Raw genomic sequence first — 15327 nt, 5'->3', positions numbered from 1 at the left:
AACACGAGGACACTGTGACCATTCTCATGCTGTGAAAGAAAGTGACGAACACTGTCTTTTTTAGGATAAATGTACAAATTATAGAAGTAACTTGTATGTGCATCAGACAAGCACTGAATTTTCAAGCCATATTTTGCTGGCTTGCTTGGCATATACCATCCAAATCTATGCCTTCCATGGAAAGGTACACCTATTTCATCAACATATCCTATTTTATCTAGAGAATCGAAGATGATTATTTTCAATAAAACACAGAAACATTTGTGAAATTGCTGCTGACTTGTCTTCTTTCTTTCTTTCTTTGCTCCTGCTCACCTGGGTTGCCAAATCATAATGAAAATAACGAAAACAAAAATTTTTCTTTATTAACATTACAACTGAAAACACCTCTGCCAGTTCCATCGGTTGCAAACAAGCTGTACACCAATTCATTTCCCAATTTGAAAATTGCTGAATACACTAACAGTCAAATTAGTGTCTTGAATTTAATGACTTCAGGAGCTTGTATGCAGGGCAAGCTTACCGAAACAGAGTGTCCCCCCCCCCCCCCCCCCAAATACCTTTTGCTATCTGTTGAAGTCCAGGCAGCTGCAAGGCTATGCTTATCGCCATGTTCTTATGTTAGTTGACAGCTGCTGCTTTCTCCATCGAAAACAATTATTCTTACCAAGATACAACATTCTCCATCATCATCAGTCATCACATCTTCATCACTTTGTTGCTGATCCAAAATGATGTCGCAAGTAATAAATATCTTGAAATCAGGGTCATTATTGCTGTCACCCATGTCTTGACATGAAGACCCACCACGCCAGGTTTGGACAGCCACATCTGTCTTTTTCACAACATGTTGCATAAAAGGAGAAGCTTTCCCTGCCATGGAGAAACAGTAAAATTCAACAACACAACATGCCAACACTGTTGCTGTCGCTGTCAGTCCTCTCAAGGCTCAAAAAGAAGAAACAAAGAGCAGCAACACGGCAAAAGTTCTGGCATGTGTTGCTTGTCATACAACAGGAAGGTACACAGAAGAGACCGCTTCACTCCACAGGGGGTGTAAGAAATATCACGAAACAAAAAATCATGTAATATGAGAGAATGCATAGTACTTGAGGGTTAAGACCCACTTCCTCCTCCCCAAAATCTCTCAATGTCAATGACATGTAAGGCACTGGTGGGAGTGGCAGTAATTCTAACAAAATATTCTACCATTGTCTGTAGAATATCTCTGGGTAGTCAAGATAATCCTATTAGTGATTACAGCCATTTCACAAAACTTCAAAACTCTACCTGAAATAGTTCTCATTCTCTCCTATACTGTCATTTGGTTTTATGGAACATTGTATGGAGGTTCAGGAATGCTTATCATATCTTTTTGCTCTGTTTAGCAGTTCAGTAAGTATTAATAATGACAAGAAAGTCTGCTGCAGACCTGCACTTGAACCTATGCAATAACTGTCACCTGGTCCCTATGTGGAGCGATCTCATGCCACCAAGTGACTTGCTGCACCTTAAGTTGGCCTGAGGAAGAGATGTGCCTGGATCACAATGTATCACATTTTCACTATGGTCCGCGTAATTCTAGAAACTACCACAGCATTCAAAAACAGCCATTTGGTTGTACAGCACTCAGTTTGTCTTATTAAACAAACTCTTTGGCAGCAAGCTTTTGGCACATATTCCCTCCTCTCATATACAATCTCAGATGGTAAAGCAATCTGTTCAACGTGTGTTGTTTATAACTTGTCTCTGAATGAGAGAGAGAGAGAGAGAGAGAGAAGAGGAGATCTACACTATGCAATACCTATTACAGTAATGAAATGCGTCTCAATCTATGCACATAGAACAAGATGTAACTTCTGCCTTTTTAACAATTTCCAATTCCTGGAGCTGGTGTTTATGCAATCCCATGAGAAATTATGACTATTGTTGTTAAATAAGAGGAGATAAGGATGGGTGTGTTGATTCATTTTACTTTTGATTTTCAAGCAGTTCATTTGGTAGCAGATACACAATGCATACTGTGATTTGTTCCACTAAGGTAATCCTTTCTGTACATGGAATAATATTAGCAGAGGCATATCAAACAGTTAAAACGTTTCAGCTGTGTACTTAGGCCTACGAGTCTTAAATGTCTCAAGAGCAATGTTCTCGAAACTGATCTGGAACCTATTAATGTTCCACTGTAGTATGGGTACCATTCTATCACATAAGTTTCTAGTTCCTCCGCTATGGACAGGATGGAAAACAGCAGTATGGACATGACATTTTGAATCATTTGTTGGCTCTTCCATGCAGATATTGAATCAATATCCTAAGTGTCAAAATACTGTATTCATTACCGTATTTACTCGAATCTAAGCCACACTCGAATCTAAGCCGCACCTGAAAAATGAGACTCGAAATCAAGGACAAAAAATTTTCCCGAACCTAAACCGCACCTGAAATTTGAGACTCTAAATTCAAGGGGCGAGAAAAGTTTTAGGCCGCACCTCCAAATCGAAACAAAGCTGGTCCACTGTAATATGGGGCACAACTTGGGTCGAATGAATGACGATACAGTAGTTTGGTTCGAGTCGTAAGATTAGCAGTTAAGCTTTACCAGGTAGCCATTTTCAAATGGCTCTGAGCATTATGGGACTCAACTGCTGAGGTCATTAGTCCCCTAGAACTTAGAACTAGTTAAACCTAACTAACCTAAGGACATCACAAACATCCATGCCCAAGGCAGGATTCGAACCTGCGACCGTAGCGGTCTTGCGGTTCCAGACTGCAGCGCCTTTAACCGCATGGCCACTTCGGCAGGCCAGGTAGCCATTGCTATGCATCAGGCGCTCCATCCGTATTTATACGGTTACCCTTCCTTTTTCACGTCCTTTGTCTGGTTTGAATTGATTGCTTATTTTTCTTTGATCTGATAAGCGCCGTTTTCTTTGTTATTGGTGTTTACGTCACTCTAAGCTGAAAAATTCATTACTGTACTGTGTCGTGCATTGTTTGTCGCATTCTGATAGTGCATGTTTACGGCCTATCGCCGCTCGCGGCATGGCTTGCTTTTGTGCGTGCGACCGCCATTTACAGTTTTTCTTTTTTTTTTTTTTTTTTTTTTTTTTTTATTTTTTATTTTTTTTTTTTTAAAAAAAAGAGAGGAATCGTCTCATTAGAGAAACAATGGCAAGAGACTGCTATTTGTTGTTACTTACACTGCTGCTTTCTTTGATAATGGTCAACAAGAACCAAATAATAGACTGCGTATTATAGAAGATGTTCTGAATGAGAGTTTAGCAAAAATTTTTCTCCATTTGAAAATCTTTGCAGGCGCTTCTTTAGTACATTACATTCTGCACAGAAATTAGAGTCATCTTAGATTTAAAAATCTAGTCAATTGCTGTGCTTCATTTCTGACGCTATCACTGTTAAGCATAAGAATAATACAAATATAAACATGACATGATATGTATATTCTTCCGCGTTTGCTGTTGTCTGACTCTAGTTTCGTAGTTTATTAGGCAGACAGGATTTAAATGAGATAGCAGCAAACACAAAACAATACATGGCAAAATGTTTATATTCGTATTATTCTTATGGTGAAGAGAATACTGCATGTGATTCACAATTCATAAATGTTCCTGTTAGCAACTAGCAACCATCTCTTCTCACAGGTAGGAAAAAATTCAGAATGTAGAGTTGGCTATATTGACAAGTAGAGTTGGCCATATTGACAAACATCCCAAACAGTCTCGCCAGTCGGATTTTTGTAGTACATTGAAATGCTGCTACATTCGAAGATGAACAATACGGAATTTGTATTTACTTCGTTGGATAATGTATGAAAATGCAGTGGTCGAAACTCGGGGTGGAGAAAAAAAGCTCGTCTTCCACCTTTTTTAAATTTATTTACTGACGCAGAGGATTTGGTGCCAGTATTTACCTTTGTGCCTACAAAGCATGCCTGTTTAGCGCTACATATATTCAATGGCAGAAGTTAGTTGTGGCGGCACCCAGCAACATTTTTCAGAACTTCCGCTTGCTTTGTACTCGATTCTAAGCCGCAGGCGGTTTTTTGGATTACAAAAACTGGAAAAAAAGTGCGGCTTAGATTCGAGTACATACGGTAGTCTGTAGATCAAATGGCTGCTTTGACAGGTAGCCCTGCGTTTAACGGGATGGGAGATGCCTGTGACTGGACTGGAGTAGGTGGTGGTGGAAGAATTAATGGGAGGTTGAAACCCTGGCAGAGAATAATTCAGTTGCTCCAGTACTAGGTGGTACTGAGTTATGAGGGGAGCAATCTTTTGTGGCCGAGCTTTTTTGGGTATGCGAGATATGGTAGGTGACTGGAGACATGAGGCACAGGAGATCTGTTACTGTAGAAGGCTGGAAGGTCAATTTCTGTCTGCGAAGGCCTGTGTACATTGGAATATTCTGACAGGGACCGCATATGACTAGGCTGCATGGAAGGGACTTCTTGGTATGGAAAGAGTGGCTGCTGTCAGAGTGGAGATAATGCTGGTGGTTGGTGCACTTGAAATGGGAAGAGGTACTGATGTAGCTATCCTTATCCATCCATGCTCTATCTGTACTTGCAACCTCTTGCCTCAAGGCTAACATTCCTATAACAGACCCAGATACATGACCTGTCTCATACATCCTTACACCACCACCAACTCCAGTCCCATCAGAGGCCTCCCCTATACTATCAAAGGCAGGGTTACTGATGAAAGAAGACATGTGATCCACAAACTAAGCTGCAACTACTGTGCTGCTTTCTATGTGGGCATACGAAAAGTGGCAGCTGGTCCACTCAGTTGCCGAACATGCTGCCCAACACAGTTTGCTTAACTTCTGCTACTGTTTCACAGTCTGTGCTATCTGGATCCTTCCCATTAACACCACCTTTTCTGAAAAGTGCAGGTGGGAACTCTCCTTGCAATATATCCTACATTCCTGTAACCCCCTTGTCCTCAACCTTCACTGGTCCCTGTCCTACACCTACCTATCCCCTTCCCTGCTCCCACTCCAGCACTACACACAGCCTTCTACTCCACCAGCACACTCACTAGTCGTCTTTTTTCCCCCCCTTTTTCCATTACCTACTTCTCTCCTTTTCTGCCTCCCGCCTCCAATCTCCTGACTGCACCTAATAGCCCTACCCTGTCCATACCACATACCTCCCACAAACAGTACTACACGTTTCCCCACCCCTACACTGTTAGCCCCCCTCCTCTCTGCCACGTCACCTTCTTATGCATACCAGATTGCTGCTCCCATCAGGCACAGTTGCAGTCTGGCCACATCAGCCAGAGATGGTAGTCATGTGTGAGTGAGTCATGTTCGTGAAAACGTGCATGTTTTTTCTACTTTAGAAGAAGGCCTTTTGGCTAAAACCTTAAATGTATAGCAGCCTTTTTATTGTGCCTGTCTGTGACTCACCTCTGTATGGTGAGTGGTAATCTATCCTTTTCACAATTACGATGTTAATCCATCCTGGACGTTTCACTGTTTGAAATTATCTTTTCACACCCACAAACAAACATTGTGAATGATGAAATGTACTGAGTAACAGCCCAACAATACCTCAAACAGCACTTCATTCTGAGTTAGTCACATAATTTTGTATGTGATATACTAAAAGACTGAAAGGTAAAAAGTAACACTGATTTTTTACAAAAGATATATTTTTTATTGAGGGGGAGGGGGAGTTTATCAGTGGCAAGGAGACACTGCAGTGGTCTCAAGGCTGTTGCACATAGCTGTTTACACAAATGTCATGGTAATCTCCCTCTCCATCTCCCTCTCCATCTCCCTCTGCATCTCCCTCTCCCTCTGTAAGTGTGTGTGTGTGTGTGTGTGTGTGTGTGTGTGTGTGTGTGTGTGTGTGTGCGCGCGCAACAGACCACACTGCTATACTCAACAATGATCTCACATTTTCTGTACATCACATTTTCCATATAAACTGTCATTTTCATTAAATAAAGCTAGGTTCTGATTTCTTCTTGCACAACTGTAGGCATCATGATGATAAGTTGGATGCCCAATGCTCTTTTTCTTCTGGGGCTACATGAAATCTGCTGTCTATTAAACACTCATGAAGACTAATGAAGAGCTGATAGTGTGCATTATGGCAGCTTCCGAAGCAATATCCACTTTGCCAGGAGCGTTTGAAAGAATGCAACAGTTGCTCCAGTGTCACTGCACAATGTGCATTCACACAGGGGGGCGTATTTCGAGAACTCTTTGTAACTGTTTCCAAATAAAGGTTATAAAACTTCATCCTGACTTCTCATTTACTTTGGTGCCACAAATACACTGAAAATGTTGCCTTGCATACCTGTTACCACAACAGATCAGATGGCATTTTTTGTGCCTACTCTCTTGGTGGTGCACGATGCTGTTCAATGATATCTAGCACCATACGCTAAGCAATGCAGACATGGGTTGCTACGTGAAATATGCTTGTTATGACCCATCTAACAGACGTCTCATTTCCTGTATACGTTTCACACACAACCTGTGGAACTGAACACACAACAGATGCATAGATTATCTTGTGAACCACACAGATCTCATTTAGATATTTCTACAGATACAGAAAATGAAATGAAATAGCATCAATTAATGTAAGCTTCAATCCACAAAACTCAGTAGCAAAACTACTACATATAGTTTTGTACTATGGTCTATGTGGAGTGTCTGCAAGAAAAATGAATTAATCAACATTAAATGTCATTCTTTAATAGAGGTAAGTAAATAACATCTACATAATTTACGCACTTAAAAAAAGAAAAATCTCATCGGTCAGTTAGAGGGGGAGAAAGATAAGGAATTGTTACGTATTTACATATAACCTCACCAGTTTTGTATTTGTGAAATACAACTGAGAGTCGTCCAATGCAGTATTTAACTTCCTGGGCAAAGCTTTAATTCCATTTTCCATGTACGCATTTGTAACAAATGCACAGACAACACCGAACCTGAAAGCAAGAACTTCATCATCTCTGATCATGATGCACAACCAGCTATATTCAATAACTTACCTCATCACAGTAAAGTGGTATTATGGAAACATTTATGAGTGGTTAATAAAATGACACCAGAAAGTTACAAGACAGTTTTACAAGAAGCTGACTATGGTCATGTGTACAATGTGACAAATGTAAATTCTACATTGAAATGTATTTATATTTGTATTTTTATCAATCCTTAACAGCTGTTTTCTCAAGAAAATAATAAATACAGTATTAACAAATCATAAAAAAGCATTAACAAAAAAAAAAAAAAAACATGTGAAAGAAGTAGGAAGCTGTATAAAATGGCAGGACAGACAGAGAAGTAGAACCGATTCCAAATTACATGAAAAACTGTGCTGTATTAAGATTATTTTAAAAAATACACTACTACTCTGTAAAATTTCTGCAATTAAGAATTCTGATACCTGAAACACAATTAAATTTACCTGGGTACTGGTTAAAAGAGAAACTGGGAAATAAGCTAAAGGATGTGAGGATTGTATTACAGAAAACAGACAAAAATAGTAACTAAAAGAAGTCAGGTAGCCAACATATACAATAAACACTTCCTGCAGATAGCTCAGAATACTGGTGCAAACAACTGTTGAGACATGGTAACAGAATATATGCTAGAACCAATAGCAATGCCACATACATAGAGCCAAATTATAATTACTCCACACTCTGCTAAAAAAATTTGGAATGTAAGCAAAAATACTTGTGGAGTCTGTAACATCTCAAGTTATTTATTAAAATTTTGTTCATCCCATTTATGGAGTACATCACTATACAGGGTATATTCCAGAAAGACAAATATGTTGTTTATCAGGCCCCTTTACAACAATGCTGGTACGACAGATTTTAATTATTAATGCTCAATCTTGTTAACTACTTTCTCAAAGGTAGTGAAAAAATTATACCTGGAAGAACCACAAGAAGATGCTTACTCAGCTTTAATTTGGATAACAAAAGGGTCTCTCCAAAGAAGGTGCTATTTTTCAGATTATGCAACATTCAAACTAAGGCCAATGGGTAGTTTCTTTGAATTGCCAAAACCACGAGAGTGTGTAATTCACAGTTTTTCTTATGTAGAATGTCAAATATCACCATACCAGAGATCCTGCTTGTACCTTGTTTTCATTCCATCTATCCCAATATGAACATTGAATTAAGAAAGAAACTTGGGAAGTGTACACAATGATGCAACAGCTTCAGGCTAGAGAATTATCCCTACAGGTCTACCAAGGAGATCAGTATTGGGTCCACTCTTGATATTGTAATATATTAATGATTTTCCATCAAACATGTAAGAAGCAGGAATAGCTCTCTTTGCATTTTCAATACTTGAAAATGTAAATAAAATGTTCCTGAAAATTAATACCTGGTTCTCTGCACATGGGCCTGTGAGCAAACTTAGACAAAAAACAAGTACATGCAATTCCGTATTGCACAAGATCTGGCCAAATGATAAGAATAATGGAGGATGCATTAGTTTCTAAATGTTATCCTTGTTCATTTCACTGTTATGGAGTAGTTGTGACGATGTATGTGATACAGTGTGACAGAAAAATAAGACTGTCACCACCAGAAGTATTTTTATTTTTACATTCATATTTTTGTTCATGTTTGCAATGAAAAACCTTCACAAAACTATGAGCCATATTCTAAAATGAGAGTTTTGCTTTTTTCTTCAACCACTAGACAGTACCACAGGTTACTCCAATGTTATGAAGACTACACACACATATATTCCCTTAAATCTACCTGATAACGGAGGCTTAAAAGTCTAATGTGCGTAACTGAAATAAAATAAATTTTAACTGGTAGCAGTAAATTTATCATTTCCACTCAATATCAAGTTACTACTTGCATTTTTACTGTTATTTGAAGTCTGCTGGAGGTTTTTGGATTTGATTTATTGTGAGCTAATTTGGTCCCATGAGCAAGGATCCACCCAGAACCCCACTGTCCTGGGTAAGCCCTATCTAACTGAGGTATGTTTTAAGTTTCCTAGATGTTGACCACTAACCATTTAGCCTCAGCATGCATCCACCCCAAGAACACATACCACACCTTGAGGCTGAGGATCCAGGCAGTTAAGCCCAGATCTTTGTTTCCTGTAGGCTCTGGAAATGAACATACCCTGGAATAAAGTTACAGCCTCTCTCTCTTCTTGATATGTGCAGTTTTCTAGTAAGCTAGTACATAAATTGGTGTAAACTGGCCCACACTACAGCTCTACAAAGTTGGATCAGAAGGCGACAAGCACCTACCTTGTTGAAAAATTATGTTATCTGCATGAAAGCATTTGATGCTACACCCCACAGCCTTTCGAACATCACTTAATTTTTGCGTTACTGAATGACCCCACTGCACGCTTGCTCAACAAACAAGAGAAATATTACTTTGTAAGTAAACAAATTATGACCATAAAAACTACATGAGCTAAAGGGCATAGATATTTATAGTCCATTTCATGTAGAAAGACATTTCCATGCAGAGGGGTGGAGCAATAGGGAAGTTTGGAGAGAGTGACAGTTGCATAAGAGTAGCAGCAGAGAATAGGCAAAAAGAATCTGCGTTGCCAAAATGTGTGGCTGCGGTCAACAATCAGGTTGATTTGCCAATGGTACATCTTTTAGACATTCACATCTATGTGGAGAACAATACATTTTAAAACCAATTTTGATCAGTGATCTACATGAGAGACATGCTGACAAAATTGCGTCCACTGTTCGACGGCTTCTGTGTCATGTCGAAAGGCAAGAACAGTGTCGCAGCTTTGTGAAGACATCAAGTACAATTTTTCTAAAAAAGACGATTGTCTAATGACAAGGTTATTGAGATTGGTTACTACGTTGTCATTTTAGTGCGAAATGGACGGTATTATATGTAAAAATGTAATACACAACAAAATTAACTTCAAACGGAAGTCAAAATCATTATACTTATTTGACAAACGACTTCTACTCCATACAATTTCTTACTGGTAGCAAGGAATAATGTGAAAGACTATCGTGTAAATGGTCGGTATGTTATCATATTTTTTGCTGTCAATGAGCAACTAGTTTGACATCATAGTGAGAGAATGCAATTATGATTCATAGAACAGGCAAACAACTAACCATCTTCTTTGAATAACTCGAGAGAATGCTGCCTGGTAATGTCTAAAACCACCATTATCTTGAAAGGTAACCCTTTCTGTCATTTTAAGATATTTTCCCATTTTGTGCTTTGAAAATGACAAGGGGTTACCTATCGAAATATCAGAGGTTTTGACTAACTTACCTGGCCACATTATCGCGAATTATTAGAGTGTAGTATGTGCTAGGAAAGGCTTACATTTCACAATTACCTAGTTGCTGCTAACAATTACATAGCGGCTTCTCCTTGGGTTGTGTGCAGAAAATTATACTTATGTCAGTTTTAACAAGTGAATGTCAGTATATTTGTTAGGGTACACATTCACAATCAATAAAGCCTATGAAGTTCTCAGACACTATTTATGCAACTGATATGCTGACAAACAAAAACATTTTGCTTAAACCGTCAGTCTTTAAAACTAAAAACTATTATTCATTTTCTTTATTACAAAGCCTACATCATAATAGCATTGTCACTGCTGTCCAAGACTGTGTCTGAACTATACGACCATAAATTTAAGATGATAAGTTCAAGGCTTATATCCCTCTTCACCTCCCTATCAAAGTCATCCCCCTGAAGCTTTTGAGTGTGCAACACACAGTCTGCCCACGTTGAAGGGAACATGTCTATTAGTCCATGCACAACAGTGCATGGCACCAATATGTTCCAAAGAGCTCAGTGCAAAAATGTGCTTTTTTTCAGGCTGTCATATCTAGAGTCCTATGGCTCACAGAAATAGGAGGTCATCTGTTTCAGATAGCCCTTGGCCTAGCGACCTTTTGTGTACCTATTGAATGAACAGGCATACTATTCTTATCCTATAGAAAGCGGTCAAAATTTAAACATTACACACTTCCTCCAGTCCAGGCAACATCAGCAAACTGGATGGTTCTTTTGCATTAGGTGTGAACATTATGCAGCTTACAAAAGCACAATTTGTTCAAGGGCTGTTCCTGTGAAAAGGCCCAAAAAACTATGATTTTCGGGTATCAAAAGTACCAATTATGGTGATGGTCACTACTATAATTACTATTCATGGCAAATTGTTGGATTTTTTTACCACGTTTCCTTCAGTTGATGTTCTTGGACAATCTTGAAACTTTATTGAACATCATTATGCATTACTGAGATGCAGAGGTCCAAATTTACTGTACTTATGAATGTAGTATCCGGTCTGAAGTGCATATGTATTTTAAAGGACATAGTGAACATATGGCAATTGTTCTAGGGTCATCAAATGGGTTCTGAGGTCACTAAATTAAGTTTTTAGTCAATATAAGTAATTGGATGGATTAAAAAAATCTAATCATCACGCAGTGGCAGGAGAGTACAAAAATAAAATGTATCCCAATTTGCTAGCTTTTGGAGCCAATGGCTCCTCCTCCACAGATAAAAGATGGTCATAATTGGCAAGCTTTCGGAGAAGCAGAAGGATTGAAGTGGAAGGAAGAGGGGTGAAGGAAAAGGACTGGAGAGGTCTATGAAATGGGGTAGATTTTGGGAAAGTCACCCAGAACTATGAGTCAGGGGAGACTTGCCTTACGGGATGAGAAGACTGATTGTTGGGGACTGCATTGGATGAGATTTGAAAACCTGAGAGCTTAAAGGCGGAAGACAGGGTAACATGCAGACAGAGATCACTGCCTAAACATCATGCATGAGTTAATAAGAGTGAAAAGCTAAGTGCATTGTACGTAACAGAGGTGGGGAGGGAGGTGGTGAAAAATAGACAGGAAAGACAATGAAATATGTAGAAAATTAAAATGGAGTGCAGCAAAGAGTAGTTACAGTGAAGAAATGCTGACATGGGAGAAATTAACATCAAGCAAGGCCACGTGGGTAGCGAGAACCCAGGACATGTTGTAGTGTTAGTTCCCACATGTAGAGTTCTGAGATACTGGTGTCCGGGGGAAGAATCAAGACGGCACGTGTGATGAAACAGGTGCCGAGCTCACAAATGTCATGTTGCTGAGCCTGCTCCGCAAAAGGATATAGTGAGTTGCAGGATACACCCTCTGCTTAAGCCCATTCATACTAACTGATAATTTAGTGGTAGTCATACCAATGTAGAAGGCCAAACAGTGTTTACATAACAGCCGGTATGATGTGTTGTTTTTCAGGTGGCTCTCCCTTTGATAATATATGTTTTGCCAGTTACAGGGCTGTTATAGGTGGTGGTAGGAGGGTGCATTGGGCAAGGCTTGCAGTGGGGATGTTCACAGGGGTAGGAGCCATAGGGTAGGGAGATGGGTGCAGAAGGATCATAGGGTCTGACAAGAATATTGTGGAGATTGGGAGGGTTATGGGAAGCTATTCTAGCTGCAGTGGGCAAAATTTCAGACAGAATGGATCTCATTTCAGGGCATGATTTTAGGAAGTAGCTGATTAACACATTTCAGACCAGGATAATACTGAGGCACCAATGGTGTGCTCCGAAGTTGTTTCTTGGAGGGATCCGCAGAGCCAGGATTGGATGTGATGGCCCGGGAAATCTGCTTTATAACTAGGCTGGTGGGGTAATTACATGCAGTGAAGGCTGAGGTTAGAATGGAGGTGTATTGCTGTAAAGAGTCTGCATCCGAACGAATGTATTTGCCTCGAATGCCAAGGCTGTGTGGCAGGAAATTCTTGACATGGAAAGGACAGCAACTATCAAAATGTACTGTTCTTTGCTGGTAGGTTTAATGTGCACAGAAATGTGTACCTGGCCTTCAGTGAGAACGAGATCAACATCAAGGAAAGTGGAATGGGATTTGGAATAGGACCATGTGAAATTAAATTGGGAGAAGGTATTCAGAGATTCCACAAATTTTAGCAGGTCAGCCTCACCATGAGTCCATATGGTAAAGATGTCATCAATGTATCTAAACCAAACCAGGGGCTGACGACTTACGGATCCCAGGAAAGCCCCCTCCAAGCAACCCCTTGCAAAGGTTGGCATAGGAAGGAGCCATCCTGGTACCCATGGCTGTACCCCTGATCTGTTTGTATGTCTGCCCTTCAAAGGTGAAGTAGTTATTGGTAAGTATAATGTTGATTAAGTTGAGCAGGAAGGATGTCATAGCTTTGGAATCAGGTGGACGGGAACTGAGGAAATGTTCAGCAGAAGAAAGACCACGAACGTGACGGATGTTGGTATAGAAGGAGGTGGTATCAATGGTGACAAGCAAGGTGTGTGAGGGGAGTGGGACAGGCATGTTCCAGATGATCTAGGAAATGGTTGGTATCTTTGATGTAGAAGGGGAGTCTTTGTATTATGGGTTGCAGGTATTGATCAACTAAGGCAGATATACGTTCTGTGAGTGCTTCAAGGCCAGCAACTATAGGATGGCCAGGATGATTGGGTTTGTGGATCTTAGGAAGAAGGTAAAAGGTGGAGGTGTGTGGTTTGGGTGGGGTGAGTTCTATGGATTGAGGTGTTAGTCCTTGTGAGGGGCCTGATAATTTAAGGAGGGACTGCAGGTCAGTTTGAATCACAGGTATGGCATCTTGATGGCAGACACTCTATGTAGAGGTGTCAGACAGCTGGCATAGACCTTCACAAACTTTCTCCTTTCGGTCAAGTACTACATTGGTAGATCCTTTGTCTGCTGGGAGGATAATGATTGAGTCATCAGCTTTTAGGGAACATAGAGTCTGAAGTTCTGCAGAGGAAGGTTAGTGTCATGTTGTAGGGACCTGAGGAAGAGTTGTGAAACGATGCTGCATGTGAGGAATTCTTGGAAGGCTTGTAAGGGGTGATTTTGAGGTAGTGGTGGTGGATCAAGTTGGGATTGTGGTCTGAACTGTTCAAGGTAGGATTCAATGTCAGGTTTGTTGTTGGAAAGGTTTTGCAATTGGGTTGCAAAGTTATATTTCCACTGGATATTAGGTGTGAGGGAAAGTAGGTCCTTCAACAAAGCAGCGTCATCAAATGCAGGTTTAGGGCTGAAAGTGAGACCCTTAGATAATACAGATACGTAATTCAGGAGGGGAGAGGTTAAGGACACTGTACTATTGTGACTGGTTCTTGGGATTATGGGTTATTCTTGGTCAGGGAGATAGTGGTGAAGGCTGTGGGATGTTAAGGATGCAGGCCAAGCACAGATTTGTAAGTGAGGAGCGGTGGCTGATGCTGGGGCTGTTTCAGTAGCTGCAGAGGGACAGGAAGGGAAGCACCGCTGTTGAGATAGTTTAGGAGAAGGGTGGGAAAGCTTTTTGAAGTGAAGTCTGGAATGTTGTTGCAGTCTAAAGTTGGATTGGCAGATGATGCCATTCAAGGAAACATGAGTGGTACATAACTGCAGGATTTTGTGGAAGGAGAGAAGTCTGGTAGCGTGAAAATTGGCTGATGAGGCATGTACGTCACAGATCAGCTAGGTAATAACAAGAGATTGCTGTATTTGAAACTGTAGAAGAGCCTGGTGTAGGGTAAGATTGCATCCAGAAGCAGGGGCTTTCAGTATTAGGCCTTTTGGACCAACTCCAAGAGACGGACAGATTTCAAGAAAGAGAACATGGAACCTTAGTTTTGATACTGCAAAATCATGTTTTTGAAAATAACACGTCATATGAGATGGGATTCATCATGAAAACCATCTCATGTTACACCCTTATATCAGTTCTTTTCAAAAACATTCTCTCTGAAATTTTGACCACTACACCTAGAATAGTTTCCCATCGCCCTCCCAATCTCCGCAATATTCTTGTGAGACCCCATGTTCCTTTTGCACCCATCTCCCTACCCTATGGCTACCCCTGTGACCATCGCCACTGTAAGACTTGCCCTATGCACCCTCCTACCACTACCTATAACAGTCCTGTAACTGGCAAAACATATACTATCAAAGGGAGAGCCACCTGAAAACAACACATCATATACCAGCTATTATGTAAGCACTGTTCGGCCATCTACATCGGTGTGACTACAACCAAATTATCAATTAGGACAAATGGGCATAGGCACAGGGTGTATACGGGCAACTTGCAATATCGTCTGTTTCACCACACGTGCCATCAGTATTCTTCCCCCAGACACCAGTATCTCACAACTCTGCAGGGGGCCTTAATTTACGTTAATTTCTTCTGTCTCGGCATTTCTTCACTGTAACTACTCTTTGCTTCACTCCATTTTAGTTTTCTATATCTTTCATTGTCTTTCCTGTCTATTTTTCACCACCCCCCTCCCACCTCT

At 40.3% G+C, this 15327-nt stretch overlaps 1 protein-coding gene across 1 annotated transcript in view; it reads right to left on the bottom strand.

Annotated features, from left to right (window-relative positions):
• LOC124778016 (prominin-like protein) overlaps positions 1–15327 on the bottom strand; it is a 519332-nt gene that overhangs the window by 207638 nt on the left and 296367 nt on the right. Inside the window, 1 exon segment of the mRNA XM_047253593.1 lies at positions 6854–6974. Coding sequence (XP_047109549.1) covers positions 6854–6974 — 121 coding nt within the window.

Source organism: Schistocerca piceifrons, chromosome 2 (genome assembly GCF_021461385.2).
Source record: "Schistocerca piceifrons isolate TAMUIC-IGC-003096 chromosome 2, iqSchPice1.1, whole genome shotgun sequence".
NCBI classification, from domain to species: domain Eukaryota; kingdom Metazoa; phylum Arthropoda; class Insecta; order Orthoptera; family Acrididae; genus Schistocerca; species Schistocerca piceifrons.
The sequence above is the reverse complement of the archived record's forward strand: the minus strand, read 5'-3'. Positions and strand labels throughout refer to the sequence as shown.